Source organism: Phaethon aethereus (genome assembly GCF_964289735.1).
Source record: "Phaethon aethereus genome assembly, chromosome: Z".
Taxonomy (NCBI): domain Eukaryota; kingdom Metazoa; phylum Chordata; class Aves; order Phaethontiformes; family Phaethontidae; genus Phaethon; species Phaethon aethereus.
Window position 1 is genome coordinate 23882612 of NC_138577.1, and position 16708 is coordinate 23899319.

A 16708-nucleotide genomic window follows, 5' to 3' on the forward strand; every position below is an offset into this window, starting at 1 on the left:
TCTTGAGGGATTAGTGGAGACCTTTGTCTAATGCACGTAATTAGTTGAACAGTTCTCAGACTTGAAGGGGTACTGAAGGAAGTCCTAGAAGAATTTTTTTTTAAATGCAACTGTTGAATTCACAGTGGTGGGACAAACAAATCTTGCTGTTCAAGTCCCTAGTTCTGTCAGTGTTACAAGCATGCGCGTTCTTGGATGTGTGCCTGTAGTAGTGAACTTTCAAGTTGTCAGTGGAGTGTGTGCATGATTGTTTAATGCTACTTTCACTCTCTCTCTTGCTTGCAAAAGTCCTGAAATATCAAGTCCTGACTATTGTCTTTATGAAAGGGAGTCATGGAAGGGAGGGTTGTTTGTGACGGGTCCTCTGTTAGTGTTTGGGTGCAGTGATAATGCCAATTTTGTTCTAGGTAGCAGCGCTGTCAAAACATAAGTTCATCTATACCCTGTGCATTCATTACATACAGTAAACATCTTATGTGCTGCTCTTGTTAATTAAGCTTTTTTTTTTCAACTCCTCACTACCTTTGTACTGGCAGTTTAAGGTACTATGGGTAAGTATTTTCCATTTCAGATCAATGTTTTCTGTGGCTTATAAATAGGCTATTAACATTAGCTTCAGGGTGAGTGGTGGCATGCAAAATTTTGACTCCATAGTAATTTCAAAGTGTGTTGTTGATCTGTTTTTAGCATATTCCAAAGTTCAGACCGAATTCGATGTAGGATACTACTTTGTCATCTTAAAGGAAAACCACTTCTTAGAAGACAAAATTTGAATGAGGTTAAATGTGGTTTAGACTTTTGCTTGTCTTGGGAAAAAAAAATGCAACCACTGATCTAGGTTATGAAAAAATAGCTAATGGGCATAGTTGGAACTACTTTCCATAAGCATTTCTTGTTGTTTCGTAGGCAAGATGAAGCAGAGATATTTTTCACTTTACACAGTGATTATGTGTTTGCCAGGTAACATAGTAGTCTGAATAAATCTTAGCTGGTAGGCCTGCAAGTTAATTCAAATTACTGTTAAAGATAAAGGGTATGATTCTGATTACCAGCATAAAGTTATGTAGGAGGGGATTACCCACATAGGTCTTGCTCGCTGAAGACATGCCAGCTCCCAGAACAAGCTCTGCCATTTTTTTTCTCTATAAGTAACCTCATCTGCTGGTCTCTTTTTCTGTGAATATCTTTGAATTTAAGACAGTTCATGCATTTTCCTGACTAGGAGTATGTATATGGTTCTTGTAAACTACTTGGGAAAAGGGTCAGTGGATCGATATTAAGGAACATGTTCATTTTCCAAATACAGTTGCTAGCATATTTCCTAATTTTAGGATAGTGTGTGGTGGATGAGGCATGCATGGTGTTCTCAAAAGGCATATGGCAGAAAGCTATTCAAAAGCACTGTTTTTTAAGCTTCAGGGTATTTCTGTAATCCAGTTCTGACTTTTTTTTATATTTTCTGTAAAGGATAAACAATACTCAGTGGTGATGTATGGTTGAATTTCAATCAAAGTTGCAAGTATGAACTTAAAGTGATTTTTTTTTTTTAAGCAGGGGGATTCTTGACAGCACAGGTATATTTTTAATATATGCAATGCAGGTTTACATTTTTTAACACATTTTGTTAAAGTGCTATTACTGTAAGCTCGTAAGAGTAGCCTGCTATTTTTTTAAGCTGATAATGTGTTTGTTTTGGTGTCATGTTGGTATTTTTGGATAGGCAGCTAAAAGGTTTATTGCGAAAGAATTATTTTTTCTCAGCTGAAGTTCACTCCATAATAGCTGTCTGTATTGTTGACTGAATCACAAATGAATGATGTGGCTTTCCTTGAATGAGAGTTTTTTCTTTAATTTCTTTTTCTTTCCCGTGTCTACAGGAAGATCTTAGAATTTTGAATTCTATATTACTGAGAGAAAAGAAATGAATGGTCTAAAACTTTAGATTTAGTTACTATTTATAGTTAATTTAAAAGTTGTATTGTACTTTTGTTCTATTTCATTGAACCACAACACCATATAATCTCAGCATAATTTCCCCCTGACCCTCAGCATTTTACATGGCTTGTTTTTCTGATAGTTTTTGTTCGTTTTTAAAATGCATCTTTGGACTTGGGTATATTAAGGAAGATGCTTTCTAATACTGGGTGACAGTGGAAATGAATTAAGGTCGTGAGATGTCATTGAAGATGGGTATTTAGTAGCAGTAACTTTGCTGCTTATTGGATTAGCGGAACTCACGATTTCAAGTTACGTTTTTTTACTTGAGTAACTAAAAACTGACCTGCTGCTACTTCTCTGCATGCCACTGTCACTTCTCCTGTTTGGTGCTTTACAGTTTGAAGTTTCTTTTGTTTCTTTCTAAAGTATTTATTATTTATGACAATTGTGTATACTTGTGCTGGCAAATACTAGATTGTAATAATACGAATTTTCATTTATCAGGCAGCTTTACAGTCCCAGAAAGTTTTTAGTCAATGGATTGGACGCTGTCAAACAGATTTTGGCAAAAATTGCTTTCTAAAATCCACTGACTTCTTAACGCGTTCCTCCTGATGGCACTTTGGCACAGTCCCCTTCTGAAAGTATGGCAGCTGAAAATGCTCTTTTTTTTGGCTGTTAAATAATTTTTGTGGTGTTTGAGGTGAGTGTTCAACAGAAGCAAAATCACTGTGTAAAAGAGCTTCATCTGATACTTGTTTTAATGCTCCAACTGCTTTTCTAAATGCATTTTTGCAGAATGCAAAGCCTCTGTGCATTGAAAATGTCAGCAGAGCTTGAATTACTGGTCACGTGCTGGTTTGAAAACGGTAAAACATTTTCAACTGCAGCAGCTGAAGGGAAAAGGTGAAACATGCCTGCTCTATAAATAGCTTCGGTAGTGAACACACGCTTTTCTGCCTGCAACTCTTCCGTGGTCTTTGGATAATAATGAATGAGGGTTTTTTAGTCTAAAAGTGAAACACTAGTGTTCTTGGGGTTTTTGGAATGGATAAATATTTCCAAGCAAAGGTTTGTAACTTTTGAGTATAAGAGGAATTTTCCCTTTGAAGGGAAATACCTATTGGGAGTGAGGGCTTGCAGCTTTTATCCAAAGAGTCTTTTTCTGCTCCTTTAGATCTGTTAGTGAAATGTCATTTTCTTCCAGTCCCTGCGCAGGTGATTCTTTTTGCCTTCTTCCAGGAGTATGTAACATCTCTCTTCTCAGCAGGCTATAAACTACTGCCAGTGAAAGCTTTCTAGCAAACCACGGTGCGTCAATTTTTTACCTGCTGCTAGTTTTTCAGACTTTATTTGGAGAATATTAGATAGTTAGGTTAAAAAAGATTAAGGCTATCTCTGCGGGAGGGGAACAGCCCTCCCTGTTGAGTACTCTGTGCTGGGGGCTGTGGAGAAGGTGGCATTTGGTGTCTGGTAGGTTAAATTGTAACAGCCTGCCAAGGCTTCTGAGCTGAAACTTCCTGAATTGTTTTCACTGGTGTGTTGAAACCTTTTTAGAAGTTGTATTTACTAAAAAAAATTTCTTCCTTTAAAAACACAAAGAGAAAAAGAGGAGGAAAATAGTGTTTCATAATTACCAGGCATCATTGGGGCATAGTTAATACAGAGCTTTTACATTTTAGCCTGCAAGGGCAGCTGATGCTTTTGTTTAAACCCTCTGTAATTTAAGAAGGGTAGATTAGGTAACTTGGCTGTATTAATGCTGTTATTCTTTAGACCAGGATCTGTGTTTATAAATGTTGCTGCTTGTAACATGAATTCTCAAAAAATCTCAGTGGAGAGGGAGGGGGAGCTGTGAGATGTGTTTGTGTCTGAACAGTGTAGGGACTTAAAGGCAGGTCTGCTGTTAACGCAAATATTTCTGGAGACATTTGTCTTTCCAGGAAGATTTTAATGCTTTTGAATGGTTGAATTATATACTGACAGACTAAAAGTGATAATATTGTTGGAGTAACTGGTTGGGCTGCCTTTTTTTAAATTGTTTTAATAGAAGATCTTTCACTGGGCTTTTTTCTGTTGGAATTAATAGGAGTTCAGGTACTTACTGAGGGTGGGAGGGAGTGGGATCAGGCCCTTTCAGTGTTCAAGTGTTAGCCTTTTCTCAGCTCATAGATGAGAGACAGTTTTATGTATGCTTCATAGAAAAGTGGTATTAAGAAGAAAAACCTCCTGTGCAGTTTCTTTGTGACCACCAGTCCAACTTTCACTTACTGGGAATTAATCTGAAATAGAGCTGGCTAAATTTTAACAAAGCCTCTCTTTTTGAGAGAATGCACTTAACAGGAGCATGCTGTTACTGCTTGAAAAACAAAGGGAGAGGCAGGGGTAGGAGCTCATAATGTGAGGGGCAAGTCCACTCTGCAAGTGTTGAGTGGAGGCTACCGCATACACCTGAGCTTGTTTGTCCACCCCCTTCCTCCCTGTGCATTTTACAGCTCACTGTGTCTTCAGTCTCAACTCTTAACTACTTTAACTGGTAAATATCCTCTTGCAAAGTCAAGGTTCTTGTGTGCATATAACCTTCTTCAGGGTAGTGCAGCTGAATGTAATCCAAAGATGCTGACTGCACAACCTGCTCTGAAATGTACAGTGTAAACAAACGGAAAAAATGAGAGATTTTCCTCGGTTTCCTGTAACTTGAAGAACTTTTTTGTACCAACTGGAGATACAGCATTTTGGACTTGAGCTATGTATATATATTTTTCATACCTAATTTTCATTTGATACTGCTTCCTACAGTACACTTCTCTGGTATTTCAAGAATACTAAATCAGTTTTGGACTTTGAGGGAGTGTGATTTTACATTATTTCCATCTTATATAGTTAATGTATAACACCTTGCTTGTAGTGCCCATCCCAGATTTTATATGCACTGTCGAAGCTTAATACTGGTATATGACATTTAGTTGTGTTGCCCTGTATCTATGCCTCTGACTTTAATGCTTGAGCCAAAATCAGTGTCATGCTTATGTAAAGAAAGAAACCCCCAAATTATGCTATTCGGGAATAAAGTATTGAGAGCCAAACCTGGGCCTTCACGTTGGGCAAACAGAGGTGGGTTTAGGTCTGATCTTCGGAATCTGAGACCTTGGTTCAGCAGGGTACAGTGTAAGCTAGTGACATCTTTGCTGAAGTGAACAGCTTTCTTAGGGCATACTATACCTTCTTACAACACAAGAAAACCTAGCTCTCTTGCTTTGCGCTTTATTATGTGGAATGGAAAACAGGACCATAATGCAGACTTCTGAAACAGTGCCTGTGTGTCTCATTCAGCATTATAAACCTGATATCCTGTGTGTCGGTAACTGCAGCAGCTTCCATCTCCAAAGAGCTACACAAACAGCTGTCCTACTGGATCACCTGCGTGAAGCTGAACTTCAACATGAGCTCAGTGGTGGGAGAGGTGAAAGGAAAAAGGTTAAGTGACTTAGGTCCTAGTCTCAACTCTGCCACTGACTCACTGACACGGGTTTGTGCCACTAGAGTGCACTACTTCCCTCTTACTGCCAGAATTAATTTGTTGGTAGGTGCTGCAGGCTCCCTGGTGCGGGGGTGGGAAATTGCTGCCAACTTGCTGAGGTACTGGGAGTTTCACATTGGTCTTAATCGGATGAAGCTCTGCGTCCGTAGCTAATCTACCAATCATACGGTTTTTCATATTATCTAACTTTTATGAATGTTGTGATGGAATGGCAAAGAGGGCTTGTAAACCAGGTTTTTACCTCCGTTCTGATTTTGTTGGAGATGAAAAGGGTTGCGTACAAAAGAAAGGGTAAGAAAGGGTTAATCATATTTGTAATTAAAGCAAGTTCTTAAAGATACATAATTTCTCAGAAATAGATGATGACTTAAACTTAAACAAAAGGCTTTTGATGAGAGACAGTGTTTTACTTATATTAAGTTTTTTCTTTTTCCGTCCCCCCCTCCCCCCCCAGGTTTCCACTTGAGTGGCACAGTGACAGAGCCTGCAATGCAATCGGAGCCAGAAACTGTTTGCAATGTAGCTATCAGCTTTGATCGTTGCAAGATTACCTCAGTGACCTGTAGCTGTGGAAACAAGGACATATTTTACTGTGCCCACGTTGTGGCACTCTCATTATACCGGATCCGCAAGCCAGATCAGGTCAAACTGCATCTTCCCATTTCAGAGACACTCTTTCAAATGAACAGAGACCAACTACAAAAATTTGTACAGTATTTGATCACAGTCCACCACACAGAAGTTTTGCCAACTGCTCAAAAATTAGCAGATGAAATTCTTTCTCAGAATTCAGAAATCAATCAAGTCCACGGTAAGTTTGTTCTTCCTTTTGCTTCATTCCTCCTTTGGTTTTGAGCTTTTTTGTGGCATACAGGAGTGTGACCTGCTGAGGTCTCTTCCAACCTGAATTTTTCTTTGATTCCATGGTATTTACTAAAGAGGATTCTGTTACTGAACCTTTGCTTTAACATGTTTAGAAAGCAGTGCTTTTTGGAACAGAGAAAAGAATTCATAAGCAATGAGCTTGATGTGTCCAGCACTGTTAATAGGTGGCCTTGTCTGCTTCACGCTTGTATTTTCCAGCTATGAAAAACTGAGTAGTGGTGTTCTTTGTGTAGCCACATTGCTTAAAGGAACTATCTTACCAACTTACCAGTGGCATCTTTTTGTTATTTTGTTCTTTTTAAATAAATCTTCTGATACTTTGATTATAAAATTTTGTTATAAAAGCAATAAGGTGTTACTGGTTTTTTCATTCATTTAAATATACTGTTATCATCCTTTGGGATTTGGTTTCTGTACGAAGTCAGAAGGAATACAAAACCTGTATTTCAAGGCCTTTTTTTCCCATTAGTGCTACAGCAGCCTCTAGCATCGGCAAAGGTGTTGATCTTTCCTGCTCTTTCTGCTGCACATGGTTTTAATGTCTCTCAGTTTCTTGTACTGAACATCTTTTGCTTGTTAAAGGGTGCTGGGTGTGACTTGAGGCTTCTGAGGTGGCTTTTCTATGGACCCTGCTGAACTGAAAGTTCATTGTAATTGTGGGTTTGAGGTGACCCTGTTAATGTGTTCTTGTGAGGTCACCTGATAGAAATGTCCTTTATGGTGACCACAGCTGTAAACATAAGGGCACCTTAGAAGGGAGGAATAAGCTATCTAAATGTCTTAAAATACCTTTTTTTGTTGTTTGTTCATTGGCAGGAGCAGTTCTTGTGTTAGATATTTAAGAGGAATGACCATGATTCCAAAGAATTTGCAATGCAAACAGTTAAACCAAGCTGCTTAGTATTTGAGAAAGAAAGAAAAACACATGCATGTTAAAATACAATGTAGGCAGAACAAAAGAAGATAGTCTTTCCAATAACAGGACTCATCTGCAGCCTAGCCCCTGTCCTTAGGATGCAGTGACCCTGGCAGGTCCAGGCAGGTGACGCTGAAGGTGAATTTCAGGAGCAGTGCTCTTTTTTGGCCTTTTTTGCTAAGGGGATGTGCCCAGAGGCAAGGCAGTTGCTCTAGTTGTTATGGTGCATAATGAGAAGGTAATTGACAGAGCTGCCTGGTGATGGTGGAAAGAAAGGGAAGCTAAATCAGATGTAAGACATTAAGCAACAGACGAAGATGCTCAGGATGTTGTAAGCTGAAGGCATGTGCCGCATGAGAGTTGGTAATATGAGGCCTGAACGTAAAGAATTAAGGGGAAGGAGGAGTTATGTTGAGTATGAGAGTGGCAAAGAAGATTCAGTCAAGGGTGATTAGAAAAAGGGAAGGCAGGGTGGGAAAGGAAGAAGAGATGATGGCTATATGTGGCTGTATTATATATATGCTATAGCTAATGTAAGAGAAACGACAAGCTGTTGTAGAGAGTGCTTAAACTTGATCAACATTAAATCTGTAATTATACTAATTATAGGCATGTTAGCTTTGTCAGCTATTTTCTTATTGTCAAAATATCTCATTACTCATTAGTAATTAAAGTATTTTTAGAGATACATTTGATGTTCTATATCACAGCCCAAATAGCAAACAGAATAGGAAACGGACAACTAAGATGATGATCAATTATGAAATTTCACAATGAATTTGAGTAGTTTAAAATTATCCACAAAACTAAAAGACTTCTTACACATGTTGCTGTTTCCATAGTAAATGAGATTGTAGTATGTCTTTATTGACTGTTGGTATTTCTTAATAAAATGCCAAAAACTGAAGTAGAAAATCCAGGCAGCATAAGAAAATACTATTACCAAAGAAAGCTAGGTTACAAAAGAGGATCTATTGTCTCCTGCTTTTCTGCTCAGACTCCCTTAAAACTATGGTCTAATTATTTTTTTTTTTTAATATGTTTACAATGTTAAAAAATGACAAGATTCTTTTAAGGAAAAAGTTCCTCTGATAACATAGCAAGTAAGTGTTCTTCTGGGATTCACACTATAATTCTGTTATTTTGATCTTTAATCAAATTCCTTAAATAATAAGTTAACCGAAAGAAATCTATGGAAAATAACCAACAGAAAAGTATCTCTAGAGGTTTTGATAGCATAGGCTGGTGAACATAAGATCACCATTTACTCCATCATATCTCCTGAGCTGCAGATGTTCAGTTTGTAATACAAAATTGTTTTGTAGACTTGTCTTGCTTTGAACAGTTTAACCTCACTAAACTAGTATTTGAAGAGGAATTATACTGAACCCTGCTTGAAGCACAGGTAAGTAAGAGGAAAAACTCACAAAAACTTTCTTACAAAAGTAAGAGGAGACCTGGCACAGAAATGCCAGAAACAGCTTTGATCAAAGGGAAGTCCTGAATCTGGAGTTAGATGAGGAAATTCTTCTCAATCTTACCAAGAGGTGTTTTAATTTCAGGGTTGTTTTATACAAAATTTCAAATATTTTAATTTTTTTATCTTATGGTGGCTGTACTAGTTCTAGTTTTCATTTATTTCCAGCAATAGGCAAAAGAAATCAACGATTGAATACTATTTATTCATACATAAGAATGATCTGGAACTTTGAAGAGCTCTGACCGCAGCGGTCTTGTTGACTTGCTTATGAGCTGCTAGGGAGACGGAACAACTCTGCAGTACTTCCCTTTCATGAAAGGTGAATTGGATAATTGTTCATTTGCTCAAAATTCTGTCTTTTGCAGCATTTGATGACTTGCTTTGCCTAATTTCTTTGTGAAGGAGGTTACTGGGGAAACTAGTGAAGGGACTTACACTTATGACAAGGGTTTTGAAATGACAGATCTTTTTGCGCTCCTCAGATAAAAATGGTGCAATATCCTTTCTTCATCACTGAGCATCACTGCAGTAAAAAATAAGGGAATGCTGTTAGAAGCACAAGAATTGTCTATTCACGAACTTCTTCAGGAGAGCGGAATGGTGTATTTGCAATCCCTGTCTGTATTTCCTATGCTAATTTTCACTTGGTGCTGATAACATTACAAGAGAGTTTTGCATGTTTTTAGAGCACAAAAGCACCTCTTACATATGAGAAGACTTGTGGTGTTCTGATTTTCTCATGTGACACTGTTACAGATGTGCATGTTCCCGATTTCAAAACTGGCAATCTGTGGGGTCTAATCTTCTGTATTGAAGGCAACTGTAGGTGTTCATACTGATAACTTGACATCTGCGCTGTGTAACTGTTGGCTTCACATAGGGTTTCAGTTTGGGGTTGCTGACTCGGGAAGCTGGATGTAGATTTGGAGCCTGCTTAGCTGAGGCTTTTTTCCTTCCTATTAATTTTTGTACCACTGTAGCAGAGGAAGCTGGCAGGTGCGTAAGGCTAGGAAGAGAACAATCAGGATGATGGATTATCAGGCAGGTTTGTCATCTTGGATCTGACTTTTCTTAGGTTTGAAACTTCAACTTAAATTGGTTGGAAATTCAAACTATGTTCCTGAGAATTTGAGAGGAAATAGGAAAGTAACTGGGGGGGGTGAGTGGGGGAGGTCTGTTTGCATATTAATCTCATATTAGCATTGATTTGTTATTATGTGCATAGTGAAAAGGGTCTGCCTTTTATTGGTATAAGGACAGCCTAGCAAGCCAATTTAGTTTTTAAATTAAGCTCTTAAGCTGTGCTGTTTCTTTCCCAAGTGTCTAGTGCTGCTGTTGCAATCTCTGCTCTTGGAAGAATTATATGGATTTCTCCAGACTTCTTCCCGTTCTTTGATTCTCTGACTCAGAGAATGAGTGACTACAAGTCACTCGCCAGTACAAAACCACATGCAGAACTAAAATTTAGGAGGGAGGACCTGTTAGAAGGTGGTTTAAGTACATTTGTCTTCTCAGAAGCAGAGGTACCTGGGTAGTTGTTTCTGTGTTTGTCCAGGCAGATCTAGGTACATTCGCTGCAAACACTAATCTGTAGCGCATATTAGAGGTGCCAGTGGAGTCCATCAAGAAGGAAACATCTATCAAAAAAATTGCTTTAGAAGAAAATTTAGGGTATCTAGTGCGGTTCCTGTATATTGCAAGTTCCAAAGGGCAATCTGGAGGTACAGGTGAATATGCATTGATATGAACTTAGTGTATTTAACTGAGATGATGGGGATTTTAGTGGAAAATTGTAGGGTAGGATAGGGCTGAACTACAGAATTCAATGTATTGCCAATCTACTAGAAAAAGGAACACTTAATGTTAAAGAAGATACAGTATTTTAAAAATGATGTGATCTTTCATATGGCCCTGCTTAAACTGGGAAAATTGAGAGACTAGTTGCAAAAGAAGAATGTAGGAAATGGCAGGTGAGTTTTCTTTCAAGAAGGATGCAGCTGAAGTGCTCCAATGCTTAGTATGAGAATTGTTTAGTGAATCAGATTTGGGAAGGAAGTAACAACAAGACTAGTCAAAACTGGAGAAATTTCAGAAACCAAAGTAGAAGTAAATGAGTGGTACAGTGTAAAATAGAATGAAAGATTGATAGCTGCAAAATAACATGAAAAAATAATGTATGTAATTCATATTTTTTGGAAACTTTTTTGATACATTAAATATTAAAATAAAACTTGTTATATAGAAAATAAAGAGTGAGATTTTGTTTTGAGACATGTTTTGAGAAAAAAATAATATAATGCATTTTAATCTGTACTGATAAGGAGGTTCTTTTATCTGCCACACAAGTAGACTTTGAAATTTACTGTTACATAAGCTTATTGCCATATGATGATATATTTCTATATAATGCTATATAATGTTTGTGAGACCTGAATTTTAGCAGGGGAGGTTATATATTGTCAGCAGATAAGTTTGGGTGTTTTGCTGGACGTGCAGATGGAAGGGAAAGAATTTTTTGGAAGTTAAACTTTTTGGGGGTTTATTAACTTTCCTCAGCAACTTAGCATAGCCTGTCCTGTCTTCATATTTTCTGTTAGCACTGGCTGCTTCACAGCATTCACAGCAGTTGCTGTTTTTCTTTGACGCTATGTGCTGCTGAATAGGTGTTGTATTCCACCCAAGAGTTCTGAAATTAAGTACAAGATGAAGTGACCTATGTCTAAACTTTGAATCATTTGGGAAATCAAAGGCATAATAATATTTTTGAATCATTAATTCTATGATCTTTGGTTTTATGTAATTGTTGCCTACAATAATACTGAGCATACTAAGTTCATAAAATCAATTACTCTTCTGTTGTGAATCAGTGTACAGCAGTATTGGTTTCTAGCTGGGACCATTCAATCTTTGCATAGTACTGAGCGATTCATGCTTTTTATTTGTAATAATTTTTCCCTATCTTCTCCTTAGTGCTGCTGTGGGATGACATTTAATAAAATTTAACTGATCTACAGTTCATTTGCATACTTAATAAGATCTTTATAAAATGATGTTCAAAAAAGTTTTGGTATGTCTATAAGTGAGTAATTTGGCATGGTTTCATTTGAAGACAACTCTTGTGATACTTCAGAAATAAGGATCAGGGAAGCAGTTTGCCTTAAAGACTACTTTCTGTTGTTTTAATGAAATTTCACTGTTGATGTGCACCTGAGTAGTTTGCAATGTAGGCAATTCTCATCCTGGTTTAGTCAATGCTTCTTGCTTTGCTTCTGCTTACTTTTCAAGGTCAAGTTCTCCGTATACAACATCAGTTCTTGAATGTGGTTGCTCATTTTGAAAGCAGTTGCTCTTAAAAGTGCTGTGTAAAAGATCAAAGTGTTTGTTTTTTTAAATGCTTCTGCTTCTTAGAACTTCAGTCTTGATTATATTTAACTTGTTACCTGCTATGACCATAAATATAAAAGGCTGTTACCCTGTTTTCAAATTTTACTTGGGTGTTCAGTGTTACAAACAGTTCTGCACAATATTTCTGCTTTGATTGCTAAGATTGCAATTTAGTAATTTTAGTAAAAGAGCATGAGTAAGTATGTCTATATCTATATACCAAGTATAATTAATTTATTTATTGTATTTAATTGTAGATACATGATGTAAAACATATTTCAAAGACTAGTCATGACAGAAGTTAAAGACAGAGGTTGGAGGGAGCGAGATTAATGTTAGTGTCTATAAACTGACACAGTTTAATTACAGGTTTTAATATTTAGTATAATTATACAGTGCTTTTCACTTTCATAGTTCAAATGTGAACCAATTTATCCTTATGACACCCCTCTAAAGCATGTAAGTAATACTTATCCCCAGTTTACAAGTGCAGAATGTGATTCAGTCTTGGTACCAAACTGCGCTGCAGAGATCAAATTCAGGGCTGCCCATGTTCCTCTCCGCAGCGCAGCTGTCCATCTGCCAAAGCCTCGCAGTGCCCATTTGGGGCTGCACTGCACCCTGAGCAAAGCCATCACCTTTGGGTTGAACCTTCAGCTCTGTCTGGTGTTGAGCCTGAGCCTTCCTGCTGGCTGTTGCTAGGACTTTATCTCGCAGCTCCTAAGTCAGCTCCCTCCTGTTGCTTGTTCATGTAGTTTCTTGTCTCTTTGCCTGGTCCCACATCTTCAGAAGAAAAGTGGCAGTGTAGAAATCCTGTCCGTTCCCCAAGAGTGATCTGTGTTTAAGTGGGAGAGGAAACAGGCTAGATCAATCGGTGTTCACCTGACTCTAAGTTAAATGTAGTGATCTTGAAAAGTGCCTGGTTGTGAGGCATGGAGATGGTCCTGTCTCAACCCCAAGAGTGATGGGAGCAGTGGAAGCTGAGGCTTCCCCAGCAGCACCACTAAGATGCCTGGCTCCCGCTGTGGTGGGAAGGTGATTTGGACTCATGCCTAATCAGACACACCATCTCCATGCATTGTTAGTCCATTGTTACTGCTGAAGACTGCCAGTGGTGTTGAAAGATCAGTCAATTACAGCTGGTGCCAGTTGCATATATACTGAAACTTCTTTATACAACCTGATTAAAAATTTTGATCATATTAAGTATAGCCTATATAAGACCTTGTAAGGAAAAGTTGCTCCAAGTCAGACCTATCTGTAGTACTGTGCTGAACAGCATCGTATAGCTCAGACCCTCAGCTTTTATGGTCTTCTAGCCTACTGGCATGAAAATAATGCTGGTGTAAGTATAGTGATGCTGAGCCCTTGGGGACGGTATATTTGGGATCATGCTGGGAGAAGAGGCCTTGGTGGTGGCTGTGCTGCTGGCCTGGGGCTGTGAGTGCCCTTGTTACTGTAAAGGAACCCTGTTGTTAAAGAAACCGTGGTAGCTGTGTTGAAATTTAACCACCTAGCACAAGCTGACTGATGAGCTTTTGATAAAATGTAAACAGTTATGGAAGGAATTTTTGTTTTCTCCCTAAATAGGAAAGCTTAGCTGAGGAATCTTGGGCTATTATTAATTCAATTTAAAAGTAGCCATACCAAGATTATTTAAAAATAAATTTCCATTGAGGTGAGGGATAAATACAAGTGTATTTTGTATATTGGTGCTTTTATATAGTTCTTTTTCACAGGTCTTTCCTCTGTGTTTTAGAGCAATGAAATATTTAAACTATTTGCAAGGTGATGCTGGCAACCTGGGTCTGCAACAGCTGCACTGCTTGTTCTTGTGTGGCTTGATTTCCTTTTTATCTTGATCTATGCAACTGAAGACTGATCAGTATGTGTTTCGTGTAGCTGACTGAATTAAAAGCCCCTTAAAACTAACATACTAAAGATGGAAGGACTCACAGAAGAGGAGGTTTTTTCATTCCTTGTTTTTTGTACTGTCTTGGGCTTGATTCCTGTGTTCTGAGATACTGTTACGGTTCCTGTGGAAGGCAGCAGAGTTCATTCACATCTTCAAAGACACAATTTCTTATTTTTATATATATATGTGTGTGTATGTGTGTATTTACAGCGGTGGAGTGTTCCCAGCTGTAGGCTCTGAAATTGGAGTCAGTTCTGGAAGTTGCTGAGCTGGAAGATTTTTTTTTTTTTTTTTTTTTTACTTGGGAACTAGTAGACAAGACATTCCTCTGACTCTTTAAATCTTCTGGTTGTATTTTCATTGAATAAAGATTCCAGCATACCCTGTGAACACTTAAAAGCTTCACCTACATGGCAGAGCTGCAATTGTGAAATGAGGGCTTGAATCAACAGAATCAATGTTTAATTCCTGTGCATCTGAAGATTTGTATCTATCTTCGGTTTTCATAGTTCTCAGGACTTCTTTTGAAAAAGCAGGTTTTTATAAATCTGACTATGTAATTTTCCTTACCTGTCAGTTTTCTTTTTTTTTTGGCTACAGAGATTAACATGGACTCTGATTTAAAAGTGGTAGGTTGTTGTGTAACATGATTCAGTTTCTAACATCTTCTCAAAACCTAATGGAGGTGGAGATTATGCAGTTGTGAAAAGCCCAAAATCAGTATGTCAAGTTAACTTGATTCTTGGGCATGCTTAAAATACCTTACAACTGGTGTGGTAATACCTTACAACTGATATGGTAATGCACTACCTTGAGTTGTTTCCCTGACAGTCTAGATAAGTGCTTTTCAGCCTTTTCAGTTTGAATACTTTAAAAAAAAAAATGCAGTGTAGGTGCAGTCTTCTTCAGAAAAATATATATTGCTAGCTGGTGCAAGAACTTGTTTTAGTTAATTTTGTTAGCTTTTTTAGAGGCCACCAATGGAAAATCACTGATCTCAACTGCAAAATTTGAGTTAGAGTGGACTGTGGCCAAAGCACTGCCTGATGTAAATCTAGTCGCTTCAGTTCACATTAGGCTAATTCAGGTAGAGTTGCTCTGTGCCAATGACAGTGCCTGTATAAAAATGGTCCTTTGGAAGCACCACAGTCTTACACAGTTGTAACTCTTATTTCTGATGGAAATGCCTATAGTGCTTTAAGACTTTGGAATTGTTTGGGGATTTTTTTTACTCTTTGTTTAGCTTTGCAGAGCCGTCACAGCTCAGAGGCACCGAGGTGATGATTTTCCTCATGTTCATCAATAGCAGCGCTCACTAGCAGTCACTTAAACCTGAGCAAGATTGCTGAAGGTACAGGAATTACACAGGTGTTTTGGGGAGAGTGGTTTTAACATCACAGTTGTAGAAATACTATGCAAAATCTAATTTTCCGTGTAAAAGAATTGTCCTTGTAAAAATATTCTAGTATAGCTGCTGAGATGGGAAGAAAAAACCTCGCCTTGATTTTAATGTTTTGCTATAAAATATTATTTATTTAAATACCTTTTCATAGGCTGTAATTTCTAAGTATTTAAGACTACTGAGGAGAAGTTTAAGTCTGTTTTAAAGAATGTTTAGATTAAAGCCAAGACATCCAAAACGGGACAAAACACAAATCCAAAAACCTCTGCAGTAGTCCTCTACCCTGGACCCATGAATCTCTCTTCTTTATATAGAACATAATGATTTCTTTTCTTGCTGTTTGCAGGTGCTCCTGACCCAACAGCGGGTGCTAGCATAGATGATGAAAACTGCTGGCACTTGGATGAGGAGCAGGTCCAAGAACAGGTTAAACTCTTCCTTTCCCAGGGCGGATACCATGGATCAGGGAAGCAGCTCAATTTGCTTTTTGCAAAGGTGTGTTGAGTACTCTAAACCTTCCCTTTTTTAACCCCCGTTCCCCAAGCCAGTCTGTACTTGTTCGAATCTTACTCAAAGTCCTGTTGTTCTAAAACAAGGCAAAGCCTTGGGCACACATTGGCAACTTAATAATGAGTTGTACAGCAATGGCCTGCAATCTTGATGTGTCGTGAGATCAGTTTAACTATATGAAGTGACATTTCAGCCATCTGCAGTTTTGCTGTTCTCTTCCTCCCCACCCCCAAAATGTTGGAGAAACCTCTAGAAATTAGTCTCGCAGCAGTCTGCAGTACATTGCAATTGTGGGTTATTTAAGGAAGAAGAGTCTTCGAAGAATTGCAATGGGATATTGAAACGAAAAATTGTTAAAATTGGGAACCAGACTATTTTTTTTTCTACTTAAATTTCACATCACACATATGAATTACATTTCATACGTAAGAGGTAGAATATTTAACACTGCAGAATATTGTCTGTACTGTGATTTCTTTTTTTGTCATGTTTGTATTAAAAGACTCGTTTCCTAGGTGCGAGAGATGCTAAAGATGAGAGATTCAAATGGAGCTCGCATGTTGACATTGATAACAGAACAGTTCATGGCTGACCCTCGTCTGGCGCTTTGGAGACAGCAAGGAACTGCAATGACTGACAAGTATAGGCAGCTCTGGGATGAACTGGGTAAATGCACAGACTTCAAAATCATTTAGGTGTTCATATATATAATGAAGAAACAATTACATTGGGGTGGA

General features: G+C 38.0%; 1 protein-coding gene across 2 annotated transcripts in view; it reads left to right on the forward strand.

Annotated features, from left to right (window-relative positions):
* Positions 1-16708, forward strand: part of ZSWIM6 (zinc finger SWIM-type containing 6) — a gene marked incomplete at its 5' end in the record, with an annotated part of 118998 nt that overhangs the window by 62652 nt on the left and 39638 nt on the right. For both annotated transcript variants that reach the window (XM_082012959.1, XM_082012958.1), the window contains 3 exons: positions 5934-6290; positions 15808-15956; positions 16487-16637. In XM_082012959.1, the coding sequence (XP_081869085.1) occupies positions 5934-6290; positions 15808-15956; positions 16487-16637 (657 nt within the window). The remainder of the gene's footprint in view (positions 1-5933; positions 6291-15807; positions 15957-16486; positions 16638-16708) is intronic.